The sequence below is a fragment of the Zalophus californianus genome, chromosome 2, assembly GCF_009762305.2.
Source record: "Zalophus californianus isolate mZalCal1 chromosome 2, mZalCal1.pri.v2, whole genome shotgun sequence".
Classification (NCBI taxonomy): Eukaryota; Metazoa; Chordata; class Mammalia; order Carnivora; family Otariidae; genus Zalophus; species Zalophus californianus.
This window is the reverse complement of record NC_045596.1, coordinates 43,401,187-43,428,078: the sequence shown is the minus strand read 5'-3', so window position 1 is coordinate 43,428,078 and position 26,892 is coordinate 43,401,187. Positions and strand designations below refer to the sequence as shown.

Below are 26,892 nucleotides of genomic sequence, written 5' to 3'. Positions count from 1 at the left end.
ATAAAATGGAAATCGGAATCTTTTGTCTGCACCCCCGTCTTCACCTCTGCCACCCTTTTTCCTTTTATAAAAACAAGACTCCGCAGTCACATTTTAATCATCTGGGTTAAAAGAAACGCAGCGTTGGGGCATCTGCACACGGCACACCTTGTTTTGAGGCTCTCTTTTGGTTCTGCTTCCCTAGGGAGACCAGAGATGAGGCTGGGGTACTTTTCAGCAGACTTGTTCTATTCTTTTTCCCATTTCCAGTCAGGTGGAAAAGCTGAGGAGGCTTTCTCATTTGCTTCGTCTTTATAGTTTTCAGTCTCATCGCATTATAAATAGAGCTGGACAGAGACGTCACTGGGGGTACCAACCTCATGATTTGTTGCCCCTTTAAATTATTGAAAAATATTTCTTCAACATTTATTTAGCAAAGAGCCCGAGAGATGTGTGGGGGAACAGTGAACAGGATGGACCACTGGTGTCTAGACTTCGCTTTGTCTCTAATTTCCCCTGTGGATCAGCTCTGGCCCCAAGTTTGCATGCTTTCTGCAAGAAAACACATATTAATTGGACTCATCTTTCTTTGAGGGCAGTTTGGGGACCATCTGTGGTTGCTCCATCATTTCACCCCGGGGAGTTTCACCTCCCACTCCAAGCAGCTTATCAAAGATTTCTTTTCTCTCCCAGAGAAAGGTTTTGGCACATACCATTTTTCTTCATTTTGGTTAATTGCTGGTGATGATTAAGTGCTCCTTGTGGATTGATGTTGGGACAGCCTCCTGGCTAGATGTTCCTGAATTTGGCTGTGATATCAGACTGCTTGAAGTGAAACTGTCCTTTCTCCACCTTCTGTCTGTCTTCTCCCCCGCACTGGTCCCACCACACGGTCAGTGCCTGCGTGGGAGAGAGCAGTGCTGTGCACATAGTAGGTCCTTCATAAAGACTTGAACTATCATATCCATTGTTCTCTTCTACCTTTTCCTTCCTGATACTTTTCCAAGGGAGTCAGTGTGGAGTAGGGTAGCAAAACAAAGCAAAAACAATGGGCTTTAAATCTGAAGGCCAATTTCGAATCACAGTCCTAGCCATTTCCTCCTTAAGTCTTAGCTTCCTCAACTGTTTTTTCCTAAGGCAGCTGTTTTATTGCCCAAGCTCACCCCCTCTTGATTCTATATGCCGCATATCTCTGGAATCTATCTACTTCTCCAAACTCTGTGGGCCTCACCTCTCTTGGGCAGTCTACCCTTCTTTCTTCTAGAGACATGGAAAAGAGCCCTCTAATTGGTCTCACTGCCTGTTTTCACCTTCCTCTACCAGAGCCATCTTTCTAAAGGGTTCATCTGACTTTGTCAATCTCATGCTTCAACTCCTTCAGTGGCTGCTCGTAACCCAAATAGTCTAGTTATGTGATTTTGGACAAGTTCCTTAATCTTTCTATGCCTTGGTTTTCTCTTCTGAAGTTGGGATAATAGTACCCACCCCCTAACAGATACCATTTATGAAGATGCTATGAGACAGCAGTTGAGGAACATTTAGCACAGTGCTTGGCATGTGGTAGACTCTCAGTAAAGGATTCCTGAGTGAGTGAGTGAATCAATGAATGATTAACTGTAGTACCATTAGGGACTGGACTCAGGAGAAGTGGGTTTTTCTCTGTCTCCTTATATATCATGCCCTCTTTCTTGCGGAGTTTCCAGAGTGAGGATGTCACTGGTGAACCTTGTTCTCTCCTCTCTGGAAGGGGAAGACCCAGCCTCCTGGTTCCAGGGGAAGGAGACTCGATTCCCTTTCTCCTCTGGCTCAAGCGTGTCCTCACTCCACTTGGTCATAGGAAACACAGGAATATGTAACATGTCCAGAAGCCTGCTTATCGGGGGAAGTATGCTGGGATAAGCGTGGAGAGTGAATTTGCTGTCCCTTGCTGTGAAAAGGACTTCCCTTCTTTCCACTTGATCTGTTGGTGCTTTTAACAGAATCAGACTCACCCAAAGCCACATGGCAGTGAAGGATCACCCCCAGGAAACAGGTGATGTGTTTTCTGACAAGTCCCATTCTTTGAACTCCTGAAGGAAAATGGTACCCTTTGGAATTCAAAGGAGGAAAACAAGCTTTGGCTGAGAGAGAATCATTCTTTCTAAGAACACTTGCCACCCACCTCATTCATCCTCCAGATAGCTCTGTGAGTGAGGGAAGGAAAGCTATTGCCAACACATTCTAAAGACAGGATAACAGAAGCATAGAAATATTCATGACTTCCCCAAGTTTGTGTAGTCAGCGGTAGACTTTGAAATAGATGCAACATCTCATGACTCTTGAACCACTGCCGTTTCCCAAGACCAGCAATTCTGTGGGCTGAACATAGGGGATTGTGAGACTCAGACCCACCCCCCCAAAACACACACCCTTAGCCTCTATTACCTGCAGAAGGAGGAGGTTGTCTCCAGATCCCGCTGAGTTCAGTGTCTTTTACAGAACCCAGGCGAGATCCAGTGAGATCCCCAGGTGCTTCCTCTGCCCATCTTTCACTGAATTGTTGCTCTGAGGGCATTATCTAGAAAAACTTTTTTTGGAGGTGGCCAGAAAGATGTTCAATGCTCTGTAATATGTCAAGAGCCCAGGGGAGGAATCTCAGGCAATCAGGAAACCATGCAGAAGGCGGCTGATCACTTAGTTTGCTGTTGTTGTCTTTAGTCCAGCCCCGGCCCTCAGAAGTAAGATTCAAAAGAACAGGAGCTAATCGAGGCCCCTCACTTAGATTATACTTTTAAATAGGCCCTCACAGGAAATGGAGCCTTCACTGTGTGCTAGCAGAGAAAGATTTTTGTTTTGTTTTGTTTTTCCTTTTCCAAAGGATGTTTTGAAGGTTGCTATTAAACTTGTGGTTGAAAGATAATGAACTTAGGTATCACTTGTGGTCTCTGCAGCCAAATATACCACCACCCAAATATAAATATTGGTTCTTTTGCAGCCAGTATCTGCAGAACAGTAAGCGAAAGAGCCGGCCCGTGAGTGTAAAAACATTTGAAGATATCCCGTTGGAAGAACCAGAAGTAAAAGTAATCCCAGATGTAAGTACATCTCTTAAGAAGAATCTTAAAAATAACACAAAGGATGAAACATTAGCTAGATAAATATTAGCCTAAGCATTAGAGTCTTGGAGCCTCATTATAAAGGTATGTGTCATGGGGTCATTATGGAGATGGAACTGATCAGTCCCTTCCCCTGCCCCCCACCATTGGTTTTTCCATAAAGACAGCCCCTGGTCCAAGGTTCCAGATAGTCTAGCTTCATGCCCAATTCCACTCAAGTGTAAATAGTATCACTGTGAAAAGAGGGATGGCAACAGGTCTCCTCAGCTGCTGCTGCCTAAATACTTTTCTTCCAGGCCTGAGTTTACTACTAGGGAGCAGTTGTTTCTTCTTGTAGCTGGTATACCAGCATTTCTGGCTATGCCATCTTTACCTCCCTCTGTGGAACACTGGGGCATATTGTCTGATAGATGGGTTAAGAAATTGATTTAATTAAGTAGTTGGTCAGTGTGCACACTCAATCAACAGTGCCATCTCCTTATTTCTTAAAAAGGACAACCAGACGGACAGTGGTATGGTCCTTGCATCAGAAGAGCTGAAAACCTTGGAAGACAGAACCAAATTAGCACCATCTTTTAGGTAAGGCTCAACCAAAGAGAAAAGACAAATCTCAACAGGAATTTTTGGAAGGAACTTAGGACTTTCAATGTAGATGCAGTTTTCCCTTTTTGTGTCTTTGTTGGCTAGGCAAATTCGCATCAACTGAATTAATAAAGAACTGAAACTAATCAAACAAATAAATTATATGGCACATCTGAAAAAGAATCTGAAATTAATTAGGGAATTTAGTCAGTTTTTATGAGAATTTATGAATACCCAGGAATTTTTGTGTTTATATGGTCAGTGGTTTGTATGGTACTGGCTAAATAACAAAGTTCATTGGATGAACTTGAGATGATTAAAATCTTTGTGGACTCTGAAGAATTTTCAAACCTGTACATCAAATGATGAAATTGAGATGATTAAAATCTTTGTGGACTCTGAAGAATTTTCAAACCTGTACATCAAATGAGCACATCTGTTTTTAAAAGTACGATGCATAAATAAGCCAATATTTATTTGTTTGAGATACTTAAATATTATTGGCTGAATTATTTGGCTTATTATTATTATTGGCTTAATTGTGGAAAAAAATACTAGATTTGGTTTTGAATATGATTTCCCCCATATGGTTCTGTAGGAATTTGTAGTTGTTTTGAATAGATGTACCTGCTTTTAACCTAACATATAAATGAAAATCTCTATAAAAATAGTGAGATAGGTGAGAATTGAGAAGACTTTGATGTACTTATAACCTAACCGTTGTATAAAATGGGAACACCCATGGGTTATTAAGGGAAGTTCCTGTAAAGAAAAAGAAAATTAAAACGAGCTATTGTGCAATTTTACTGTTTGCTTTAGGTCCAAGGTGAGAAATTGTTAGAGTCAATTATATGTTTCATTCTTTGATTTAAAATATGTTTATTCAGTGGTGGCTATGAGCCAGGTACCATGCTATTGTTTGAGACACTAAACTCATTTGTTGGATTGAAAGAAAAATTGCACTTCTAGTCATTTGAAATAACTTTTAAACCATGTATGGACACAGAGTTAATGAGACCCTTTTTGTAGTTTTTAACACGAATAATTTGGTAAAACGCGTATTAAGGGGGAAAAACCCACACCTCAGAATGGCTTGAGAAAATGTAAATCCTGAAGTTTTTAGATCAACACAGCCTACACTTTTAGGCTTTGACATGATTATGGTCTGTCATGGTTCCACGCCATTGAAAACATTTTCTAGTTGCTGCTGAGTGATCCAGGTCCTCAGTCCTTCCAAAGAATGTGGTTTTGATGAGCAAAAAGCAGTTTTTGACAGTCTGGCTTGATGGCACACACATGCTTCAACTTATTCAAGTTTAAAGTTGCTCAAGAACTTTATTAACACTGTACACATGCCTTGTAATCCCTAATCAACACTGGGAGGAAAGCAGAAGTGGACCCTTAGAACATCCCAATTTCCTTTCACATCGTCAGAGCCCCATATCATTGTATACAAACCTGTCAATCTTCAACGCCATAAAAATGCTCCATTGGTTGGAACCTTTACATAACTCAGGAGAACTGCCTTTCATCTCATCACAGGCTTGAAAGACTTGGACCTGAATAAGAGGACTTATCTGAAACTACTAGCTCATGCTAGTACCTGAAAATAGACATTGTCTGAGTAAACCTGATACGTTGATTAACAAGTGGGAGAGATAGGGGCTGGTGTCTCCGGGGAGATTACAGCCCACACGGGGTCGGGAACAGGGTTAGGGTAAGAGGGGAAAGAACTGCTTTCTCTCCATCAACTCATTTGGTTGCCATTTCTTCCACAGCGGACTGATGCCCAGCAAAAGCAAGGAGTCTGTGGCATCCGAAGGCTCTAACCAAACGAGTGGCTACCAGTCTGGGTATCACTCCGATGACACGGACACCACTGTGTATTCCAGCGAGGAGGCCGAACTGTTAAAGCTGGTGGAGATTGGACCGCAAGTTGGCAGTGCAGCCCAGATTCTCCAGCCTGACTCTGGGCCCACATTGAGCTCTCCTCCTGTTTAAAAGGAGGCACCCACGTTCCCCCACTCCTGGAAATCACATGAGAGGTGCTGCTCAGATTTTCAAGTGTTGTTCTTTCCATCACTAGGAAGTAGCCACATTTGATTTTCATTTCAAAAAAAGGACCTCAGACTGCAGGGAGCCAGTCCCGTAGGCATTTCCTGAGAAGATGTTTGTGACTCAAGAATGTGTTTGTGTTTTGTCCCGGTGTTGACCTTCTGTTTATGCATTTAGAAAGCATGTATGATGCCCTTTATTGTGGGGCTCCCCATGGGTTATGACAAAAGAAATTCAAGAAATGGCTGCATCCTCCATGAAGTGGCAGCATCTGGGGAGTTGACAGCTCTCTGTAAAACCAGAAGATAAACCAGGCAATGCAAGTGCTTTAGGTGTTGAAGATGGGAAAGAACTTTAGGGCTGAGTCCATCCAAGAAGTTTGTTTGGGATATGGGTCCTGAGCCAAGTCTTACGTGTGGGGTTTGGATTGACAGAAAGGAAGACATTGGTTTGCTTTGAGAGCGTACCGGAGCCTGAAGATGCATTGTGCTGGCTCTGGTGGAGGTGGGCATGGGGTCTGTTAGGAAATGTAAAGGCTTCAGATGAGGTTACTGGTTTTAGAAGGTTGCGTGCTCTTCCCAATTGGGCTAAATGAGAGCTCCTTGGGCTATTTCCGACGCCTAATGAGAGTTCCTTCCGGACTCTTACGTGTCTCCTGGCCAAGCCCCAGGAAGGAAATGCTGCAGCTCTGGCTCCTAGTCTCCCAGGCCGATCCTTTATTCAGAACCCCATAAAGAAAGGACACTCAGATGGAGGCTCCCTGTTGTGTTGAAGAGTTCTGACTGTATAAACCAGCTTCTGGTTTCTTCTGGATGAATACCCCCTTATCTGTCCTGATGTGATCTATGTCTGAGCCTGAATGCAGTAGGTTCCGTATCAAGCTGTGGTGTCAAAGCTTTAGGAAGGATTTGACTCCTTTGTTCCTTCTCCCCTCCGTGAACCTTCACCCTCTTTTCACCCCAATCAGACAGTATTTTAGTAATTTGGCCTTTACACTCTAGTAAGAGCTGATTTGGTTTGTTCACTCTCTGAATGACTATTAGCCAGATTTCAAAATTATATAGCCAAAGTTTTAACAACATCTATTGTATTATTTAGACTTTTAACACATCAAGCTATTTCCACTGGTTTCTGCCCTTGTTCTTTCCTTTTTAAAAAAGAAAATGTATTTTTCGTTTGGTACCATAGTGTGAGATGCTGGGAACCATGACTGTAAAACATGCTATGGCACATATATTTATAGTCTGTTTATGTAGAAACAAATGTAATATATTAAAACCTTATATTATATGTGATGAACTTTGTACTATTCACATTTTATACCAGTATTATGTAGCATAACAAAGGCCATAATGCTTTCAGCAATTGACGCCATTTTATTAAAAAAAAATTGAAAAACTTAAACGAGTCCCTTTGCAAGGTTGCATTTCTGTTCTTATCATTTCTCTCACTCTTAAGGTGGAGAAGGGGCAATTAGACGTAATTGCCACGTGGTTTTTCATTTTTAATTGTTTCCTCATTCTTCTTATAAAGGATATTTTCATAAAGTAGTTTATACTTTTTAAACCAGTACACGTATGCTTAGTAAAAAAAACAAAATACAACGGTATAATATTACCACGACTATTTTGAGGGAATGTACTTCTGGCTTGAGGTGTAGTTGCTTCTCCCCTTCCTTTTTTTTTTTTTTTTTGTTACACAAATAATTCATACACATGTGAACTCTCATTATATTCTGAGCACTTTTAAGATTCTTAAACCATGGACTGAGACATAGAAGTACTCTAACAGTATTTGTGCCTGTTACCATTGCCAACCATGACAATCAGAGGGTGAGAGATCCCCAGACAGGTGGCCAGACCCAGGCACTGCAGGGAAGTCTGGAGTGTACTTGCAGTTCTCAGGGATGACTCTATACTTGCAATGTCGGCCATTGTGAGTGATTACTTTTACCTGAATTCAGTGATTACTAAAAATCACTGGCACCCATGAGTGGCCCTACTCTTTGTGGTATTTTTTTATACAAGTGTTGCAGTATTTATACAGTCAAATATACCTATCATTTTTTTTTTAAAGATTTTATTTATTTATTTATTTATTTTTAGAGCTCCTGAGTGGGGGAGAGGGGCAAAAGGAGAGGGAGAGAGAGAGAATCTCTGTGCTGAGTGTGGAGCCCGAAATGGGGTTTGATCCCACAACCCCAAGATCATGACCTGAGCCAAAATCAAGAGTCGGACACTCAACCAACTAAGCCACCCCAGTACCCCTCAAATGTACCTATCATTTTTGATGGCTTCTGGGTTTTTAAATCTTAGTGCAGAAGGTCTTCTCAGTTCTAAAATAAGTTCTGAATGTTCTTCTTCTACTACACTTAAATGCATATGGAGTGAGGCAGGAATCCGGCTTTGTTTTCTTCAACTAGTTGTCGATCATAGCAGTACTCTTGATGAAATATACCTCTTTGCCTCCATGGTTGGGGAAATACGCATTGTGCCATTTTCAAACCCTATCATCTTAGACATTCTGTACAATTTTATGATGGAAAAGAGGGTAGCCATGGGCATGTGTGAGTCCTGGGGCAGCGCTTACAGATGTGGGCTCTTGGCCAGGATTAGTGGGTTAGGGTCTCTGACAGACGTTGTCACACTTTCTGTCAGGCTGGCCTTGTCTTTTCCTGTCATGATGGTGGCATCCAGTAAATGAATGAAAGAAGAGTCTAGGTGGTTCAAGGTAGAGACGCCCTCATAGAAAAACAGGATTTTCTTCAGTTTAGGAAAAAGAGATTTTGTTTCTCATAAGCGGCCCCTGACACTGTCTCCACTGCTGGGAATTTGGATTCAGCTGAAACTTCACACTTCATAAAGAAATGCTTTTAGCACCTCAGGCAGAATGATTAGGAGGTGAGGTTTGGCTCTCTCCTTCCTCTCTCTTCTGTCTTCCGTGCTCCTTGTTCTTAGCTCCTTTTCTCTCTTCATTTGCCCTTGAATTGAAGAGAACTTTGTGGCTTTTGAAAGTGCTTCCTGCATGGTCTTATTTTCAGAGCTTTAATTGGAGACATTTGGTGTGTTTTAGGTGCGGCCACCCCCTCCCCTTGGCTCCTGGCCTCCCTCATTCTCTCCCTTTACTTGCTTTGTTCTTCTGCCTCCTTTCAAACTCCTCTGGCCCTTCACCTCCCATTTCTCTTTCCACTAACCTTCCTCTGCCCTGCACCCTCTGGCCCCACCCACTGCAGCCTTTCTCCTCCATCATCACGGGACAGAGAGAGCTGTGGGTGATTTGAGCTCATTACTCCACTAAGTTTTCCTATCAAGACACATTCATTTGTCCTCTTCAATGAAAGAAAAGTAGAAAAGTAAAAAATCTCAAACCCACAACTTTGTAGTTAACCCTATTTTCCTATTTCCCCCTAGCATGTCTTTCTTTCTACCTCTCACTCACATATTAACCTCTAAGATGATAAAAGGTAGGCAAACTCAGGAGGCGAAAGCTTTTCAGAGACTGGCTTTTCATATACACCTTTGCACATTTGTATTCTTTTTCCCTGTGGGGGCAGTGCATACCATGTCTATGCTTTCTCAGATATGTAGTGGGCACAGCTCAAAGGGGGTGCTAATCTGTTCTAATCTAATCTGGGCAGTTTTCTTGAAAGCAGTTTGTTGTTTTTTTTATTTTTTAAAGCAGGCTCCATACCCAGTGTGGATCCCAATGAGGGACTCGAACTCACAACCCTGAGATCAAGACCTGAGCTGAGATCAAGGGTCAGACACTTAACAGACTAAGCTACTCCGGTGCCCTGAAAGCAGTTTAAAGTCCATTTTTTGGGGAGATAAATTACAGAATGCTCCTAGGTGATAAATTAAAAAGGTAAAATGAAGTTATTTACTCTGATTTTGATGAGAATGGAGAGAAGTGAGGAATCTAGGACGAGCAACCCAGAGAGAAATTTAACAGTCAAGTTGGCCTGAAGCTCTGGAGCTAAAATAGTAGAACATACCAGCCCCAGCTGAGGTCTGCTCAGAGATAAGGGCTCTGAGAGGAAGAAAAAAAAGTCTAATGAAGACTATGGGTAAGGAAACTATTATAGTAAACTGTGATTGATATCAAGCAAATGTTAGTGAGAAGAATCAAATTACACCTTGGATTTTATTTTCTTTACAACACTATGTACGACCTATATGTATCATCTTGACACCTGTAAAAACAACATTAAATTCAGTAGTTTCACTCCAGTGTTTTTGTTTGGAAATAAAAGAATGAAAATCTGTGGTTTAATTTTTTATTTCAGCTTCACTGGTTTATTCTAAGGACTTAAAACCTATGATCAGTGTGCTTACCAATAACAAACGTACTTACGAATAGCAGTGACAGCGTACCCTCATACCTTACTTGTTTGAAGCTCCACTTTTGGATATACTGCAGTAGAAAAAGGGCAAGGAAGAAGAAAACTGGACTTTGCTCCAGTATTTTCTATTCTTTGCTGTGTTTGTCCTCTCCCTTCTTCAGGAAGTGACATTTAGGGAGAATAACTTAAGGAACGTGGGTTGGGTTCTTCAGTGTTAAAGGTACTCTCACTGCCTGACTGAGCCCGCGTGCAGCTCACAGGATGTGGGGCATGAAATGACTCATCAAGAGCCCTCTGAGCTACTGTTACCAGCCGCTATGCACAGGGCATCTCTTAGGCTGAAATGCCTTATCCTGACGAAGGGGATTGAAAACATTCCATTCAGGCGCCTGGGTGGCTCAGATGGTTAAGCATCTGCCTTCGGCTCAGGTCATGATCCCAGAGTCGTGGGATCGAGTCCCACATCGGGCTCCCTGCTCCTTGGGAGCCTGCTTCTCCCTCTGCCTCTCTCTCTCTTGTCTCTCATGAATAAATAAATAAAATCTTTAAAAAAAAAAAAGAAAACATTCCATTCACTGCCACAGAGAGAACATGAATGGAAATGAAAACCCGGATGCAAAGTAGGGAATTCAGGCTAGATATAAGGTGAGCAACAACATCTCACCTTCATCCCTCTCATTGACAAGAAAATTGGCAGACAATATCCTGAAGCACGTGTTGGAGGAAAGCAAGGCCTTCCATAGAAATTAGGTACCAAGGTTCAGCCCTTACTACTAAACTTTTAAAGCAAGTAATATTTTATTTACTTGTTTATATTTGACTGTACTTACAAAAAACTTACAATGTGCCATATACTCTTTTTAAAAGTTTATTAATATTAATTCATGTAATGAATAAGGGCCTTGAAGAAAGATGTAGGCATCACAAGGTAGACCAGGTGGCAAGCCAGACTAGGATTCATAAAAAGATCCTCACTGATGGTTTCAACGAATGTTTGGTAGGCATTTATGATGTGCTGGTCAGCTTAGCAGGCAGTGGTCCTAATTACTCCCTTAGCTGCATGGGTTAAGAGTTATCAACAGAACCATAGAGAGGAGGAACTCCAATCTTATTCCAGAACTCTCTGTATATCCTTATGATCTCACCTTAAATTGATTCATAGTTCCCATTATTGGCTCATTGTTTGTTCAGTCATTCTTGAATAAAGATCTGAGTTCAAAAACCCATAGATTTCACCATGGGGGGACTTAACCTGACTTTAGAGTCAGGATGCTCGTTAGAAAAACCAGGTAAGAAGCCATCTCACAGAGGGTTGAAGAAATTAGGCTTATATTTGTCTGGTTCACCTCATGTTGCAAAATTTGCATTTGGCTCGTAAAGCAAGATGAGATTCTGATAGTGCTCCAGAATTCCAAGTTGGTAGGCATGGTATGGCAACACAGAGGGAATCTTTGGTTTTGTTGTAAGTAACATTGTGTTGTCATTTATACTACTGTTCTACATTTTAAACCTTTCCAGAGGATGAAAATCCAAAGTACAGAAAGAATAAATTCCATCATTGTTATTAGTTTTATTAGGAATTCTTCAGTAGGGATTATTTTATATAATGACTTCTTGGGTATTTCAAAATATTATCAGGTACCATGCAACATTTCATAAGTACATCTGTTTCACAGATCAAAGTGTACTCCTGTATAAATTACCCTGAGAATCTTTTAAGTAGCCTGTGCTTGAAGTCAATAGAAGTGAACTTTCTTTTATTCAATCATCGTGAATAGATCATGGTATGTTGCTGTGCCTTTCCCCCCCTCTCTCCTGTGTGGCATGGTTGGCAAATTGCCTTGAGGATCTGTCATGAAGAGAGAAAAAAAATCCCCATTCTTCTCTTATCACCCTTATTCATCAGTGAATTTCAGTGTTCTGCCCACCTTTCGTTCTTGAAGTTGTTTGTACCCAAGGAGAGCTTTTGCTTCTTTGAGGAGCAAGACTCGAGGATGTCATGCCAGAAATGATTCCTGAGTCAGATCTTACAGAATTAGTAATGTGAACTTTAAGTACCAATGGGCATTAATTTTGGATGACATGTATCTTAGAGCAAGTTTAATCATGACAGAATAGAATTTTTAGACAAATATATATTATGAATTTAACTGTCACTCTGTTTCTCTATTTTGTGGTGATAGATGTTTCAAGTAGCTCTGCTGTCAATCAGACCTGAGTAGCTGGAAGAGCAGAGGACTAACCTTGATCATCTACCATATGCCAGGCATTGAGCTATGCACTCCTCAGATACCATCTCATTGAATTCTTGCCATGGACCCTTGTGTTAGGTGCCATTACCACCATGTCACAGTTGAAGATCAGCAGTTAAGATGTGAAGCCCCAGCAGGTAAAGTGATGCCAGGATTAAATCCAGTCTACTTACACTTTGGGCACATATTCATACTTGAGATAGGAACCAGGATGGAATCTTCTGTCTTGATGGAAGGGAGTGAGCTGACTCATCCTCTGATAAATCAACTAAGCAAATGAAAGGTACATATTAAGGTGGCCTGGTACCTTTAAGTGTCTTAGTTAATATGTGTTGGCTCCAATATTCCCATCTTTCAGGCAGCTTTATCTATAAGATAAATCCACTAGACAATGACTAAACATAAAAGCTTAGTGTTGCAATAAACATCTAACCACCAGAGGAAAGACAGTGTGTTATTTACTAGCTGTATGGTCTTGGGTGAGTTACTTAACCTCTTTAGTCTTGCTTTCCTCATCTGGATGAGAATTAAAAGAGATACGTGTGCAAAGCACCTACCATACTACCTGATAGGTGGAAAGCATTCAATAAAGGTTAGTCATTATATTCTTATGATGATGCTGGTGATATGTAAGTTAGATTTAAAACTCGTTGAATGACATTTCTCAAAGATTTTTAATTTACCATTGACAAACTGGATGGAGGTCCAATGGAACTTAATGGTCTACCTTTTGCTTTAGATTTTAAAACTTGGATAAGGAATCTCATAGCCTGAGGAACAAATTGCTGGTTGACATGTGCCTGGGAAGACTAATGTGATAGAGTCTGGATTCAGAAAGACCTCACTGGTCAGAATTCAAATGCTGAGTCAAATAAATCAATTTGATTTTTCTGCACAATTTTGGGATGGGGCACAGTGGCTGGTCAACAGCTTTAAATTGGTTAATAAGTGTCAGTTTGCTAAAATCAGTTGGACAATGACCAATTTGCTAAAAATCAGTTTGCCCAATGATTAACTCATCAAGTTAAATTTACCAATAAATGCAAATCTTTAAGCATTATTTATAAAGTTTACAATTTATATTGTACATTTAATTGTTTTCAAGGATTCATTCATATTCATCAATTCAGCATAAGATTATATTATATATTGCCATTAATATGAAAATTCTGTGAAGGGATCCAAGCTAATCACATCAATATGAAATGATGATTTTTTTCTTTTCAGGTGCTAGAAATGCCAAATTCAAGCTTATATGCCAGTTGAGGCATTGTTGAAACGACATTCAAAGGAACCAGAAAAACTCAAAAGTGGCTGGCACAATTCAATTATATTAAGGATGTTAGCTCCATCAGGACAGACATTTTTGTCTCTTTGGTTCACTGCTTTATCTCCAGTGCCTACGAAAGTGCCTGACAATAATAGGTTCACTAAATCAGTCATTTGGTGAATAGAATTTCAGCCAACTGGCTCTCTGCAAATTGATTTTTGACATTTTGGTTTGTTCTGCTAGACACCAGCAGGGCAAAAAAAAGAGTAGGGATTTTTGTTGACTGTGTTTTCAGGCTATGTTGGGGTTTCCAAAGAGGTGAGGAAAATTTTAAGTTGTGTAACTAGGTAAACATGCAGATACCAATGGAGGGAATTGTTTTACTGTCTCCAAGCTGGTCAGACCCACTTGGATTCTGACGCTCCATTCTTGTAACCACATTTAGGAGGTAACTTGACAAGTGGTAGCGTACCCAGAGGAAGGTTACCAGGATAATCTTACCTAAGGAATGGTTGGGAAACTGGAAATAGACTGGAGAAGATTTAAGGAATATGCAAGGGCTCTCTTTTAATATATGAAGGGTCTTCCATGGAAAGTATTCTGACTTTCTTCTGTCTTCCCAAAGGGAAAATTCAGTCAGTGGACAGAAACCCTAAGAGTGGCAGACCCTGTGTTATCTGATTCCTATCACATGCCCTTTCCTTTGTGCCTCATGGATTCTCCCTTCCCTGGAGTAAGTAGAGAGTGTTCTGTGCTATAGGGTTGTTGGAGAGGGGTTAAGAAGTTGTAAGGAGTTAAGGAATCAGAGCACCGGTTGAACAAGGTGACCTCCAACTTCCATTTCAGCCCAGCGTATCAGAGACCAAGAAGCTGAGCTCTAGAGTAATACAGTCTTAGTTTCTTCATTCACAAAATAGAGATAATAACACTGCATATCTCATAAGGTTACTGTAAGGATTGAATAAAATAATAGACATAAAGCACTTAGTTCAGTGCCTGGCACGTAATAAGCACTAGACAAATGCCTCACCTATTGTTCTGAATCAATGAAAAGGAATGTACTATATCTACCTTTCTTTTTTCAAGGGATGATAACCAAGGTTTCAGTCTCAAATGGTTAAGGTAGACACTTCCAAAGGCTCCTTAAGTTTTTCTGAGGGCAGGGAAGTTATTTTTTGTTTTTGAAATAGCTGCTTCCACAGATGACGCCTGAATCTATACACAACACTTTAGACTTTGCTGTGGACTCCAGACTTCTGCTTTGTTCAGTCGTCTGGGCGGGATGGAGACAGGAAGAGGCACTGAGACACAGCGGCTGAGGAGCTGCAGTCCAGGCTGGGTTAAGCAGGGAAGTGGCCCCCGTGAGTCACAGGCTGGAAAGCTCCAGCAGGGCCCCTCTGGCTCCTGGGCTCCTCACACTGGGAGACATTTCCTGCTCTCTGCACTCCCTGAACCTCCCCTCCCCCCAAGAGTTCCTTAAGACAAGGTCTTTAACTGAATTGTTATAAGTCAAGGAAAGAAGTGTTTCTAGTGTATGCCAAGGCTGGGGATCTCCCAAGCTTTGAGAAAATTGTGTGTGAAACCACTTGGTTCTCTTGCTGGGGCCTACCTTGCCATCTTGGCCAAAGGAAGACAGTAGTATTGTTTCCTCAGGGGTTGGGGGCGCCTAGCTAGCTTGTGAGTTAAAAGCCAAGTGTTACTACCAAAATGGTCCTTCCACAGCATCCCTGGAAAGGGCAGAGAGTTCACTTTGACTTGGGTTAGGTACCCCATAATCCCCTGGGATTTGCACACTCAAGCTCCACATTGCATGAAGGTCAACTTAGGAAGCCCATGTCACTTGGGGAGAGGAGCTAATGTGGGTCATCTTGGTCCAGACTCAGCCTTTGACAGGTTTATGGATGATGGAAGGCTTTGGGCTCCCAGCTGGCTCAGGTTGGGACTCTGTTCAGTCCCCTCTTTGGGCCTGTAGATGGATTAGGCCCCAGACTTTCCTGGGGTCATTTGGAAACTGCACAGGACCTCTAACATATGGCCCTGATAAGAATCTCTCTCTCAGAGATAAGGAGCTGTTTAAGGGAATCTGAGGAAGCCTGGGGGTTTGTTTCCATAAAGCTGGATAATGTAAAGTATAATCCCTACACAGATGTAATTAGCTGTTAAGCATATTAAGTAGCGAGGGAGGGGTGCTTTTCTGGTTCACAAATTCATGCGAGACCACACTAGGGGAACTGAGAGCGGGTATCTTTTCCTGCCAGATCATTAGAATCACAACTTGCTGATGGACCAACAGGCTGAGCTTATGGTAGCTACAGCGACCAGGAGACTCCACAGGACCTAGGGGAGCTGCAACCATGAAAGACCCAAGGCCCATGGGCCTCTTGTTTCTCTAATACTGGGAGCGTCAGAGAGTCAGCTTTGAGGGAGGCTTCGAGTAAGTCACATCAAGGCTCACTATGGAGCCAGCTCACTTAGTGTTTTCTGCTAACACAGGGTTTGGAACTGTGTTTAGGTTGCCGGGTGGTCTCTGGGAAGGCTGAGAGCCCCCGCAGAACTGCCAGCTAGATGAAGCTGCAGTCTGTCAGACGGAAAGTCTCACTTGTGGTCAAGTAGCTACTAAATGGCCCTCATTGCGTGTACCAATGGCATCTCCATGGCACTTCCATTGATTCAGTGTAAACTAATAATGGACAATTATTAAGAGCTTACTCTGTGCTAGGCAGAGTACTAAGCAGTTATAGATCTATCATCTGATATATTTCTCATAACAACCTTATGAGTTAGGTAGTAATATCATCACTAATTTACAGATGAGGAAACTGAGGTTTAGGCAGGTTAACTTTTTGTACAAAGTTACACAGTTAGTAAGTAGTGAATACAGGTTTTAATCCCAGAAGCTGATTCAGAGCTAAAATTTATAACAAATACTTTAAGGCTTATTAGAAACCTCTCTCCACAAGCCTTGTGGAAAAAATCTGCCATTTCTCAGACTCCAGTTGTTATCAAGATCAACCAAAAATAAAAAGGATTTAAAAAATATGTTGGTAGAGTCTGTAACAATACGCTCTTCTATATCTCCCCTTTGTCTGCCTGGTCTAGCCTGATCTTTGGAAATTCATTTGGGGCTTTTCTGTCATAGTTGACTTTATGTTGTTTGGGAACTTTTTGAGATGATGAAAGAACAAAGTGATCAGTGAAAAGCAGTTGTAATCATGTCTTTTGAGTGTCTTCAAATTTTATAGAGGTTTTCTAGGCAAATAACCAACAGTCAGGGTGGAATGATGGGGAGATCACTGCAAGTTAAAATTTGGGATTAATAAGCAAAATCTAGAAACAGTGTCTTTCCTTTGAAACGGCCAGCTATCACTCCAATAGTCAGACTCTCTGGAGTTCATGTGTCTGGAGAAGATAAGATGCTCAAGGTTAATGATTGGCATGCTACTTTTTTGAGTTGACATTCTCTTTCTCTTCCAGCCTCCTTTATGCATCTTCCAATCAGAAACCATTGAACACTAAAAATGTCTGATCTGAGAATCCAATTTGCGTTCACTGCAGGGGCAGATGGTGATGTGACTGCTTAGTGACGCAACGGCTCTCTTCATGATGCTGGCTTGATCCACTGACCTGCGATGGGAAATCCCTAGGGACCGAATCACTCTAAGAGGAAGCTTTTGTGATTGCTCTGAAAGGACAGAAGATTTTCCCACCAGGCACTTAATTAAAAGTTAGTGTGAGGCTAGGGGTGCCTGGGTGGCTTGGTTGGTTGGGCGTCTGCCTTTGGCTCGGGTCATGATCAGGGGTCCTGGGATCGATCCCACCTCAGGCTCCCTGCTCAGCGGGGAGTCTGCTTCTCCCTCTTCCTATGTTCCTCCCCCCTGCTCGTGCTGTCTCTCACAAATAAATAAATAAATCTTGGGGCGCCTGGGTGGCTCAGTTGGTTGAGTGACTGCCTTCGGCTCAGGTCATGATCCTGGAGTCCTGGGATCGAGTCCCGCATCGGGCTCCCTGCTCAGCGGGGAGTCTGCTTCTCCCTCTGACCCTCTTCCCTCTCGTGCTCTCTTTCTCTCATTCTCTCTCTCTCTCAAATAAATAAATAAAATCTTTGAAAAAAAAATAAAAAAAAAAATAAATCTTTAAAACAAAAAAAGAGTTAGTCTGAGGTTACTAATGACCTCCGCCACAACCTGCTGGGGTTCTTGGTCCACGGTCTTGCTCGGGCCCTGTGCTGTAAAACACTGAGTCCACACAAGGGGACAGTATAATGGTCCCGAGCATTTAGCACACCAAATAATAGAGTATGTCCAATAGACTTAGGATGGCAAGGAAGTAAGTGGCTTTGTGGACAGCAAGAACCAGGTGGGTCTGGAGTAGAGTGACCAGGTCAGCCAGGCTATGCTGAGACGAAAATACAGTTGACTCCGTATCTTATCAATTGCTGTTTTGCGTGATTTAAGACAGCCCAGTATTAAATGGAAAACGTGGGGGGGGGGTGCTGGGGGGGTGAAGTGGGGCAGGCACGGAGGGAAATCTAAATGCCGAGGTACTCATTTCCAGAGCCTTCAGGAGATAACGTCCCACCAGGCGCTGTGTGGGGGCACTTAGGGCAGCGTTACCCTAAGGTGAAATAATAATCACAAAGTGATCTTTACATTTTCTGATAAAGCTCTCCCTCTTGCCTACTGGCAGCAGCTGATGAACATTACATTTGAATTAAGCGTTAAGAGCAGCAGGGAGCTTTGAGATAAACCACTGCAATTATGAACTCACTTGCTGTTTAATGGCATGAAAACCATCAGTAGTGTGGTAGGCCTGACTGAGTTCCCACAGTGACCCCACCGTCTTGTGGGCCTGGTTTATTATGTTTTATTGGCAACCCACAGCTTGTGTTAATTGTGCGGCCATCCCCATCAACAGCTGGTCCCTGAGAGGTGCAGAGTTGTCTCTCCTTAGACCAGCTTGCTTCCTGGTTAGAGAGGTTGGTGGGTCAGTTTGAAAGCTGCCGTTCTTATTTGTGGCTCTCTGATTTTTTTCCCACTATTCACCTCAAAATATATCTAAGTCACCACACCCCTACCTGTCCCCCACTGTACCCACCAGTTGTTCAGATACACACGGTGCTTTTGATAATCTGTGGTGAGATTTGATGCTGTGGCAGATTTTATTTCTGAGAGTTTGTGGAACTCCTCTTTTAAGCGGGTACTATTCATAACAGCCTCTTCGCTGAGTGATTTTACAAATATTCTTGCATGAAAAAAATCTTTTTGAAGCTTGTTGGCAATTTATAAAAACGGAATGTGTGACGATTCCAGAGCCCTGTACCTTTCACAAGGTACCAAACACATAAAATATTTAAATATTGTATTCACTTGATAGTTAAAACTAGACTCAATAATTACTAAAATAGAGTCAAACCATTGTGTTAAAGGTAACGTTTGACAAACTAGTTTTGGAAAACAAAAAATAAACACTTTCATAAAATGAGCAGATTCCTCCACATCCTTGATCGTTAACGTGTTACAAATATGCAGTCACGTGGAACAGGCTTCAGGTGCGTTTTGTTAGCCCCCCAAGAACTAGACGTCAGTAATGATGTATTTTATTTTATTTTTTAATTTTATTTATTTATTCATGAGAGACAGACAGAGAGAGGCAGAGGGAGAAGCAGGCTCCCAAGGAGCAGGGAGCCCGATGCGGGACTCGATTCCAGGACCCTGGGATCATGACCTGAGCCGAAGGCAGACACTTAACCATCTGAGCCACCCAGGCGCCCAGTAATGATGTATTTTAGAAGCGAAGACCTCTGTCCCAGGAGGAACCTATATGGAAAACCCCAAAGCAAATCCCTGCCTTGAAGGTTTAAGGAAACCAAAAATGGAGATGTCCGGGAAGGTGTCTTTATCAGTGAAAATGCTTTCGGGTGAAACTAACAGAAAACCCTGAGGCTGGTGGGTTTGCCCCTGAAGACCCTGACATTACCTTAGAACAATCTGGGTTTTAAAATCGCCCTAGAGATTCTGACACACAGTGAAAATTAAGAACCATTGGTTTAAGCAATAAGAAATTTATTACCTCACATGACAGTAAGTTTAGAGAAAGAGGGAGCTTCAGCACTACAATGTCCCCCGAGGACCCAGGTTATTTCTATTTCTCTGCCTTCCCATCTTCAGCAGCAGGTTCAGTGTTTTACAGCAAGATGGCTTTCTCTGGCTCAGACAAGTGTAAGGCAGCGCTAGTGTACGAGAGAAAAGGAGAAACCATCTCATCCTGGGGCTCCCTCTCAGCAGCAAGCAAAGGGTCCCCAGCAGTTCGCCATCTCCTGCAAGATTTCACCTGACAGCTCCTTGGCCAGAGTTGACCCATTTCTGAATCAATCACTGGCAAGGACCAATCAGGGACCCCCGTGGAACTGGAGGTGGGATTGAGAAGCCCAGAGCTTTGCCAGGAAGCCCCTGTGGCCCTGTAAACCCGGATTTGTTACCAAGGAAAATGAAGTATGGATGAGGTAGGTGATTCAAGCGCTCGCTGGAGTATAGTTCTCTATGAGTAATGAGATGAAGTCGAGTGACATTTGGCTTTATTTTTCTTTGACTTTTACTACTTTGTTTTCAGGTCACAGAAGTAATATATGTTCTCAGTGCAAAATTTTTAAAATTCAGGAAATTAAAACCATATTGTTTTTTACCTGATAACATTATTAAATTTTGGTTTCTACCTACATACATATTCTAAATACAGATTTATATGTACATATTCGTATAAATATGTATCCTTAGAATATATCCATTTTTAGGATACATAAATATACAGAAAACATATATGATTAGAAGCCAAATATATATATAGTTACAAGGCAAATGTTAATATTAATAACACACACATATATATTTTGTGTATACATGTGTGTATGTGTATTCTATATGTATATACACACATGCATACATGTATGTGGATATAATGGAATTATAATAAGCACGGTGTTTTGTACATCTGCTTTTTCACTAAAAATATCTTGTGAACATTTCCTCATTTTATTAAATACTCCTCTAGATTCTAATTTTTTCCATTGTTAACAGCCTGTTATGATATTTGTTGTTTGGCATTTGTTTCCTTTCCACATTTTCTTTATTATAAATAGTAATTTGATAAACATCGTTGTTTTGCTTTCTTTCTTTCTTTTGGGGATCTAGTCCTAGAGGTGGAGTAGCAGACTTAAGAATAAGAACATTGTTTAAAGCTTTTAATAACTATTGCCAATTTATCAACTGATATGATTGGTATGACCTAGGAAAGCAATTTAGAGAATGTATTTGGGCAATTGTATTGAAAGTCTTAAATACGTTTATATCTATTAATCCTATTCCTGGGAATTTATGCTGAAGAATTAATCTGAATTAAACAAAAGTAGGAGAGGGCTATCTGTATAAAGATGTTACTGGCAGCATCCTTTATAACATTAAACTCTTGGAAACAACCCAAATGCATTAGAAACACATTACTGGAAGGGTTCTTGGAAATCCTGTAACTCTTATTTTTCAGTTGTGGAAAAGTAACATCTAGAGAGTTAAAGTAGTTTCCTAGCATCCTATAGAAAGTTGAGGTGCTCTGACTACCATTGTGGATTGTAGCAGTTGACTTCTAAAACTTAAAACTTTCAAAATGTTACAACCTTTTCCATAATGAATACTCAGCTCTTAGTGATTGAATCTCTTTTGGGGGGAATAGAGCGTTACCAAAAATTTACCAATTTCTTTTGTTCTCCATTACTTTATACATTCATTTCTGATTTCTGGTTTCAGTTTCTTTTTGCATCCATTCTTTTCTGTGAGGATTTATGCATTAAAAACTTCCTTTGGGTGCCTGGATGGTGCAGTCGGTTAAGCCTCTGGCCCTTGACTTCAGCTCAGGTCATGATCTCAAGGTTGTGAGATCGAGCCCCATGCTGGGTGTGGAGCCTGCTTAAGATTCTCTCCCTCCCTCTCCCTCTGCCCCTCCCTCACCTGCTTGCTTTTTCATTCTCTCTCTCAAAAAAAAACTTCCTCAATCTTTGTTAATCTGATGATATTTATTGTACCTTCAGACTTAAATGATAATTTAGCCAATTATACAATTCTTTCTTAAAAATTTTTTCATAACTATGAACATATTATTCCATTATCTTTTGGTAATTATTATTGCTGATGAGGATTTGCTGTCTAATAGCCATTTCTTTGGAGATAATTGTTTTTTGTCCCTTGCAGCTTTAACACTTTTGTTTTTGAATTTAATATTTGCAGTTTTACTACAATGAGCTGAGGTATAGATTTATTTTTATCTATACTGCTCCAGATGTAGGGTGCTCCTTCAATCTGAGGTCTCACTTATTTCTTCATTTCCAGAAAATTCTCAGCTCTAATCTCTTTGAATATTGCCTCTCTTCCACTCTCTCTGTTCTTTCTGGAATTTCGATAGATACATTGGAGATTGGAGATTTTCATTCTATCTTCCAAGTTTCCTTGATTTTTCCTTCATGTCTCTCATCTCTTGGCTCTCAGTATTGCATTAAGGTAATTAGCATTTCTGTGCTTTAGTTTCCTCATCTGTGACTTGTGGATCAAATAGTTCTCACATCAAGGGTTTGTGGGACTGTAAAATGAATTGCAGTAGGCAGCCTTGAAAATGGTCTCCAGTGATCTTTAAGGAAGAAAGGAAGGAGTAGAAGATGAAGGAGAGAAAGGAGGAGAGAGAGAATGAAGTTATTATCCCCAACATTTCCTTTTTAAAGACATTGCTGCAAGTCAAAAATGCAACAAAATGTTCAAGACAGTGTGTACCCATGCTTACTATTTGGAGATTTACCCAGAAGGAAGATGAGGTCTTCAGTCCACCTAGGCCAATATAGGAAGAAAAATTTATGAAGGTAAACATTTACAAAATAGCTCAACATTAATATTTTAAAACACTATTTGAGCAACAACACGGATGAATCCCATCCATAGATGTAATGAGAGGCAGGTGCAAGTGACAAAAGGATACCTATGGTTAGAATTCTTTTGGCTGAAGTCCATTTGTATAGAATTCAAAATCAGGCAAACCAAAATTACATTATTTTGGGACATATACATACTAAAACTGTGAAGAACAACCAGGAGTTTTTATTACTAAAGATTACATAGTGGTTATCTCTAATGAGAAAACGGGAGAATGTAACTGGGGAGAACCATGTCGAGGGGCTTCAGGGACACTGGATATATTCAATTTCTTGAATTAGGTAATTGTCCTCAGAAGTGGACCTCTTTTGGGATTTGGGTCATAAGATGGTATTAACTTTATAATTATTTTAACTACATTTAAGTCTTATGTGCTATATTGGATTATGATAGATCTCATATTAAGAAGAAAATATATAGGGATTTTATTTTATACTTATTTTTGATCAATTTTTATATCTAATGATATGATATATGTTTTCAGAAATAGAACCCTGATTTATAATATTAAATCTGTACTTGTAACAGCTTGACAACATTTTCACTGTGGCCTAGAAACTGCTTGTCCTAACTCGGACCCATTTAGGTATTCATTTTTAAATAAGGTCCAGTTCAATAGAAGGTTTTTCAACGTGGAGAAGAGAAACTGTGATGGGGAGTGGAGGACTGCACTGAAGACACATCTTCGGTACTTCCTGATTCTCTGCAGGATGAGCTTCTTCACCCATTCTATGGTTCTTATGTCCCTATAGGGTGCTCTTCTTATGCTATTGTTTAGGGGTGGGTATGAGCAGAGCAGGAACATTTATACATGTCCAGTGTTCAAAGTGACCTTCAGTGGGGAGAGAAACAGGGCTCTAGAGTGTTCATCAAGGGCATGGAGAAACAACAAGGCCCAGGAGCAGTCCTCTCATGAGAACAGATATCCAAAACAAAAAACAAAAACAAAAATAAAAACACATAAAACTGTGCTGGGTGGAGAATAATAATGCTGGGGCAACTATTTCTATTAGAGGTAGGAAGAGCGTTCTGGTTTGGACAGGCTTGTATTTACTAGAGGGTGAGGAAGGGAGAGGCCAAAGGCCAGGGAGGATGTGCTTCCTTCCTCCTTTTAATTGTTCAGGCAGTTACTAACACACACACACACACACACACACACACACACACACACGCAGACACACACACACTGTGGTCTATAGTGTCTGCTTGCCAAAAGTAGATTGTCCATATATGCACATGTGGAAAAGCAAGCTGACTAGATACTAGCCTTTCTACTTTTATTTATATGTTCTATTGTACAGAACACATTTACCTTATACTGTCCTGGGTGTTGTAGCTGATAAGCTTTAGTGTTAGGCAGCTTATATTTGAATGCTTTGGTCTTACCAGCAGTATATCATTTGGTAAATTATTTATCCTGGCTAGGCACTGGTTTTCTTATTTCATTCTTACCTTTCAGGATTATTGCAAAGATGGGCAACAAGGTAAGGTGTTTAACATGGTCCCTAGCTTTATAGCAGTTGCTCAATGAATGGTAGCAGCAGTCATAATTGTTTCCGTTGTTCTCTCTCTCTCTCTTTTTTTTTTAAAGATTATTTATTTATTTATTTATTTGAGAGAGAGAGAATGAGAGAGAGAGAGCACGAGAGGGAAGAGGGTCAGGGGGAGAAGCAGACTCCCCGCCGAGCAGGGAGCCCGATGTGGGACTTGATCCCAGGACTCCAGGACCACGACCGTAGCCGAAGGCAGTCGTTTAACCAACTGAGCCACCCAGGCGTCCTCGGTTGTTCTCTTATTGGGAGAACATACTAGCCATTTAGACAAAGATATAAAATTGTGTATTTAATCAAGACCTTGTTGGGAAGTTTTGTTTTTGTTTTTGTTTTTTTCCTGCTAGAGCTGAGTAGAGAGGGTGGTTGAAATGTGTGGATCATTTGCAAGTTACTCCAAGATTTCCAATAGGAGGGATCATTATTCATTTGTTCAACAAATATTCAACAGGGCTTTACTTTGTGATAGACACTATAGTAAGTGCTAGAGACAAAATGGTGAGCAAGACAGATACATTTCTGCCTTCGTGGGGTTTATAGTGTAGGGAATTTTTTTTTCTTCCTGAATCCTTTTTAGGGCTATATAGGAAATATCCTATGGGTTATAGTAGAATAACAAGATCTTTTGAGATACCCATTTATAGACCTTATCCTCTCAATAGGTCTCTTAGTCTGAGTGTTTTGGGAAGAAAATCCTTGCCACATTTGGGGATCCCTAGCTCAATCCCAAACAGGACACCAATCATGAACTGGCCATGGCAAATTCAGGCAAGGAAATCTACAACTTCAGGAACCTGGACATTTCCGACCTATTCTGGAAGGATTTGAAAACCACTTAATATAGATATCCTGTAAAATTCTGTTCTCCTGGGATCCTTTAGTCAGTTTTTATAGAAGTATTTTCTTCTATCTGTAAAGTAAGAATCACAGCAAAGAAAGAGCAATTCTCCAACTACTCCCTCTCTGCCTGCCTACCCCTTTCCCCTTTCCTAAAGAATTTGTTGGGCTTCTTTTTTAAATGTCCAGGATTTGAACTATGAATACTTCAACAGTATAGCTGAGGGAATTTTACAGTGTATACCTGAACATTCTCTACCTATAGCCTACCATTGACATTTAACTATATTTGCTTGATCTATTTATTTCCCTAAGTAATCATTGACCCAGTTTTTTCTTTATTGCAAAATAAATTACAGCATCAGTATGCTTCCCTATAAATATTTCAGCTTGCATAACATTAAGTAGAGTTCAGTATTCATTTATAGTTTTTCCTTTGATGTAAAATACACAAATAAACAAATCTTCATAAGTACTAAGTATATATTTGCTGATTTTGACAGTTCAGGAAACTGTATAACCTAAACCTCTTTCAGGAAAAAAGGCAGTAGCATCGGGCCCAGGAAACTGTCTTATGCCCTTCCTTCTCAATTTCTGCCAACTCCTGCCCCCACCGTCAACCACGGTTTTGATTTTTTCTGCCAGAGAGTACTTTTTTCCTTGTTCTAGAATTTTGGATAACTGGATTTGTACAGAATATGCTCTTTGTGTAAGGCTTTTTCCACTCAGCATAATATTTTTAAGCTTCATCACATTGTGTGTATCAGTGGTTCACTCCTTTATATTACTGAGTAGTATTCCTTTTATGAATATGCCACAGTTTCTTTTCCTATTGATGAACACCTGGTCTGTTTCCAGTTTTAGGCTATTTTAAATAAAGCCACTGTGAACATTCTTTTTTTTTTTAAGATTTTATTTATTTGACAGAGAGAGAGAGAGAGAGAGAGGACGTGCACAGGTAGGGGGAGCGGAAGAGAGAGAAGTAGGTTCCCCGCTGAGCAGGGAGCCTGATGTGGGGCTTTATCCCAGGCCCCTGGGATCATGACCTGAGCCAAAGGCAGACACTTAACCGACTGAGCCACCCAGGCGCCCCCACTGTGAACATTCTTGTACAAGTACTTTGTGAACATATGTTTTTATTTCTTTTGGGTAAATACTTAGGAGTAGAATTGCTGCATCAAAGACAAGTACATGTCTAACTTTATTAGATATTGCCAAACTGTTTTCCAAAGTGGATGTACCATTTTATAGTCCATCAATAAATGCATAAGAGTTGTAGCTGATTTACACTGGGGGTTGGTATATTTTTTCTGTTAAGGGCCAGAGAGGGAATATTTTAAGCTTTGTGAGCTATATGGACTCTGTTGCAACTAAACAACTCTGCTATTCACATCTTATAAACATGAATTTGGCTGTGTTCTGGTAAAAGTTTATTTACCAAAAAAAAAAGAAGTTTATTTACAAAAACAGGGAGTAAGCTGGCTTTGACCTGCCAGTAGGAGTTTACCAATCTACCTCTATATCTTCATTAGCATTGGTGTCATTCCTTTTTAATTTTAGCCATTCTAATGGATGTGAAATGGTATCTCAATGTGGTTTTAATTTGCATTTTCCTGATGACTAATGATATATTTTATGAAGTGTCTGTTTCAGCCTTCTGCTCATTTTTTAGCCATACTATTTTATTGAGTCCTGTGACTACTTTATGCTAGATACAGTCCTTTATTATATCAATGAATTGCAAATATTTTCTAAAGACTGAGGATCGCCTGTTTATTGCTTGGTCATTCTACTTGGCATATGGTGGTGTCTCATTGATGTTTTAATTTGTATTTCCCTGATGAAAGTTGATGTGGGACATCTTTTCATATGCTTATTTGCCAACTGTTTATCTTCACTGAAGAGATGTCTGTTAAGACCTTTGGCCCATTTTTAATCACATTATTTGTTTTCTTTTCCTTATT

General features: G+C 40.6%; 1 protein-coding gene across 2 annotated transcripts in view; it reads left to right on the top strand.

Annotated features, from left to right (window-relative positions):
* The window catches only part of KDR (kinase insert domain receptor), a 44,298-nt gene extending 37,183 nt beyond the window's left edge, over positions 1-7,115 (top strand). For both annotated transcript variants that reach the window (XM_027598825.2, XM_027598827.2), the window contains 3 exons: positions 2,954-3,053; positions 3,568-3,653; positions 5,435-7,115. In XM_027598825.2, coding sequence (XP_027454626.1) covers positions 2,954-3,053; positions 3,568-3,653; positions 5,435-5,657 — 409 coding nt within the window. In that variant the 3' untranslated portion in view covers positions 5,658-7,115. The remainder of the gene's footprint in view (positions 1-2,953; positions 3,054-3,567; positions 3,654-5,434) is intronic.
* The last annotated feature ends 19,777 nt before the right edge of the window (positions 7,116-26,892 follow it).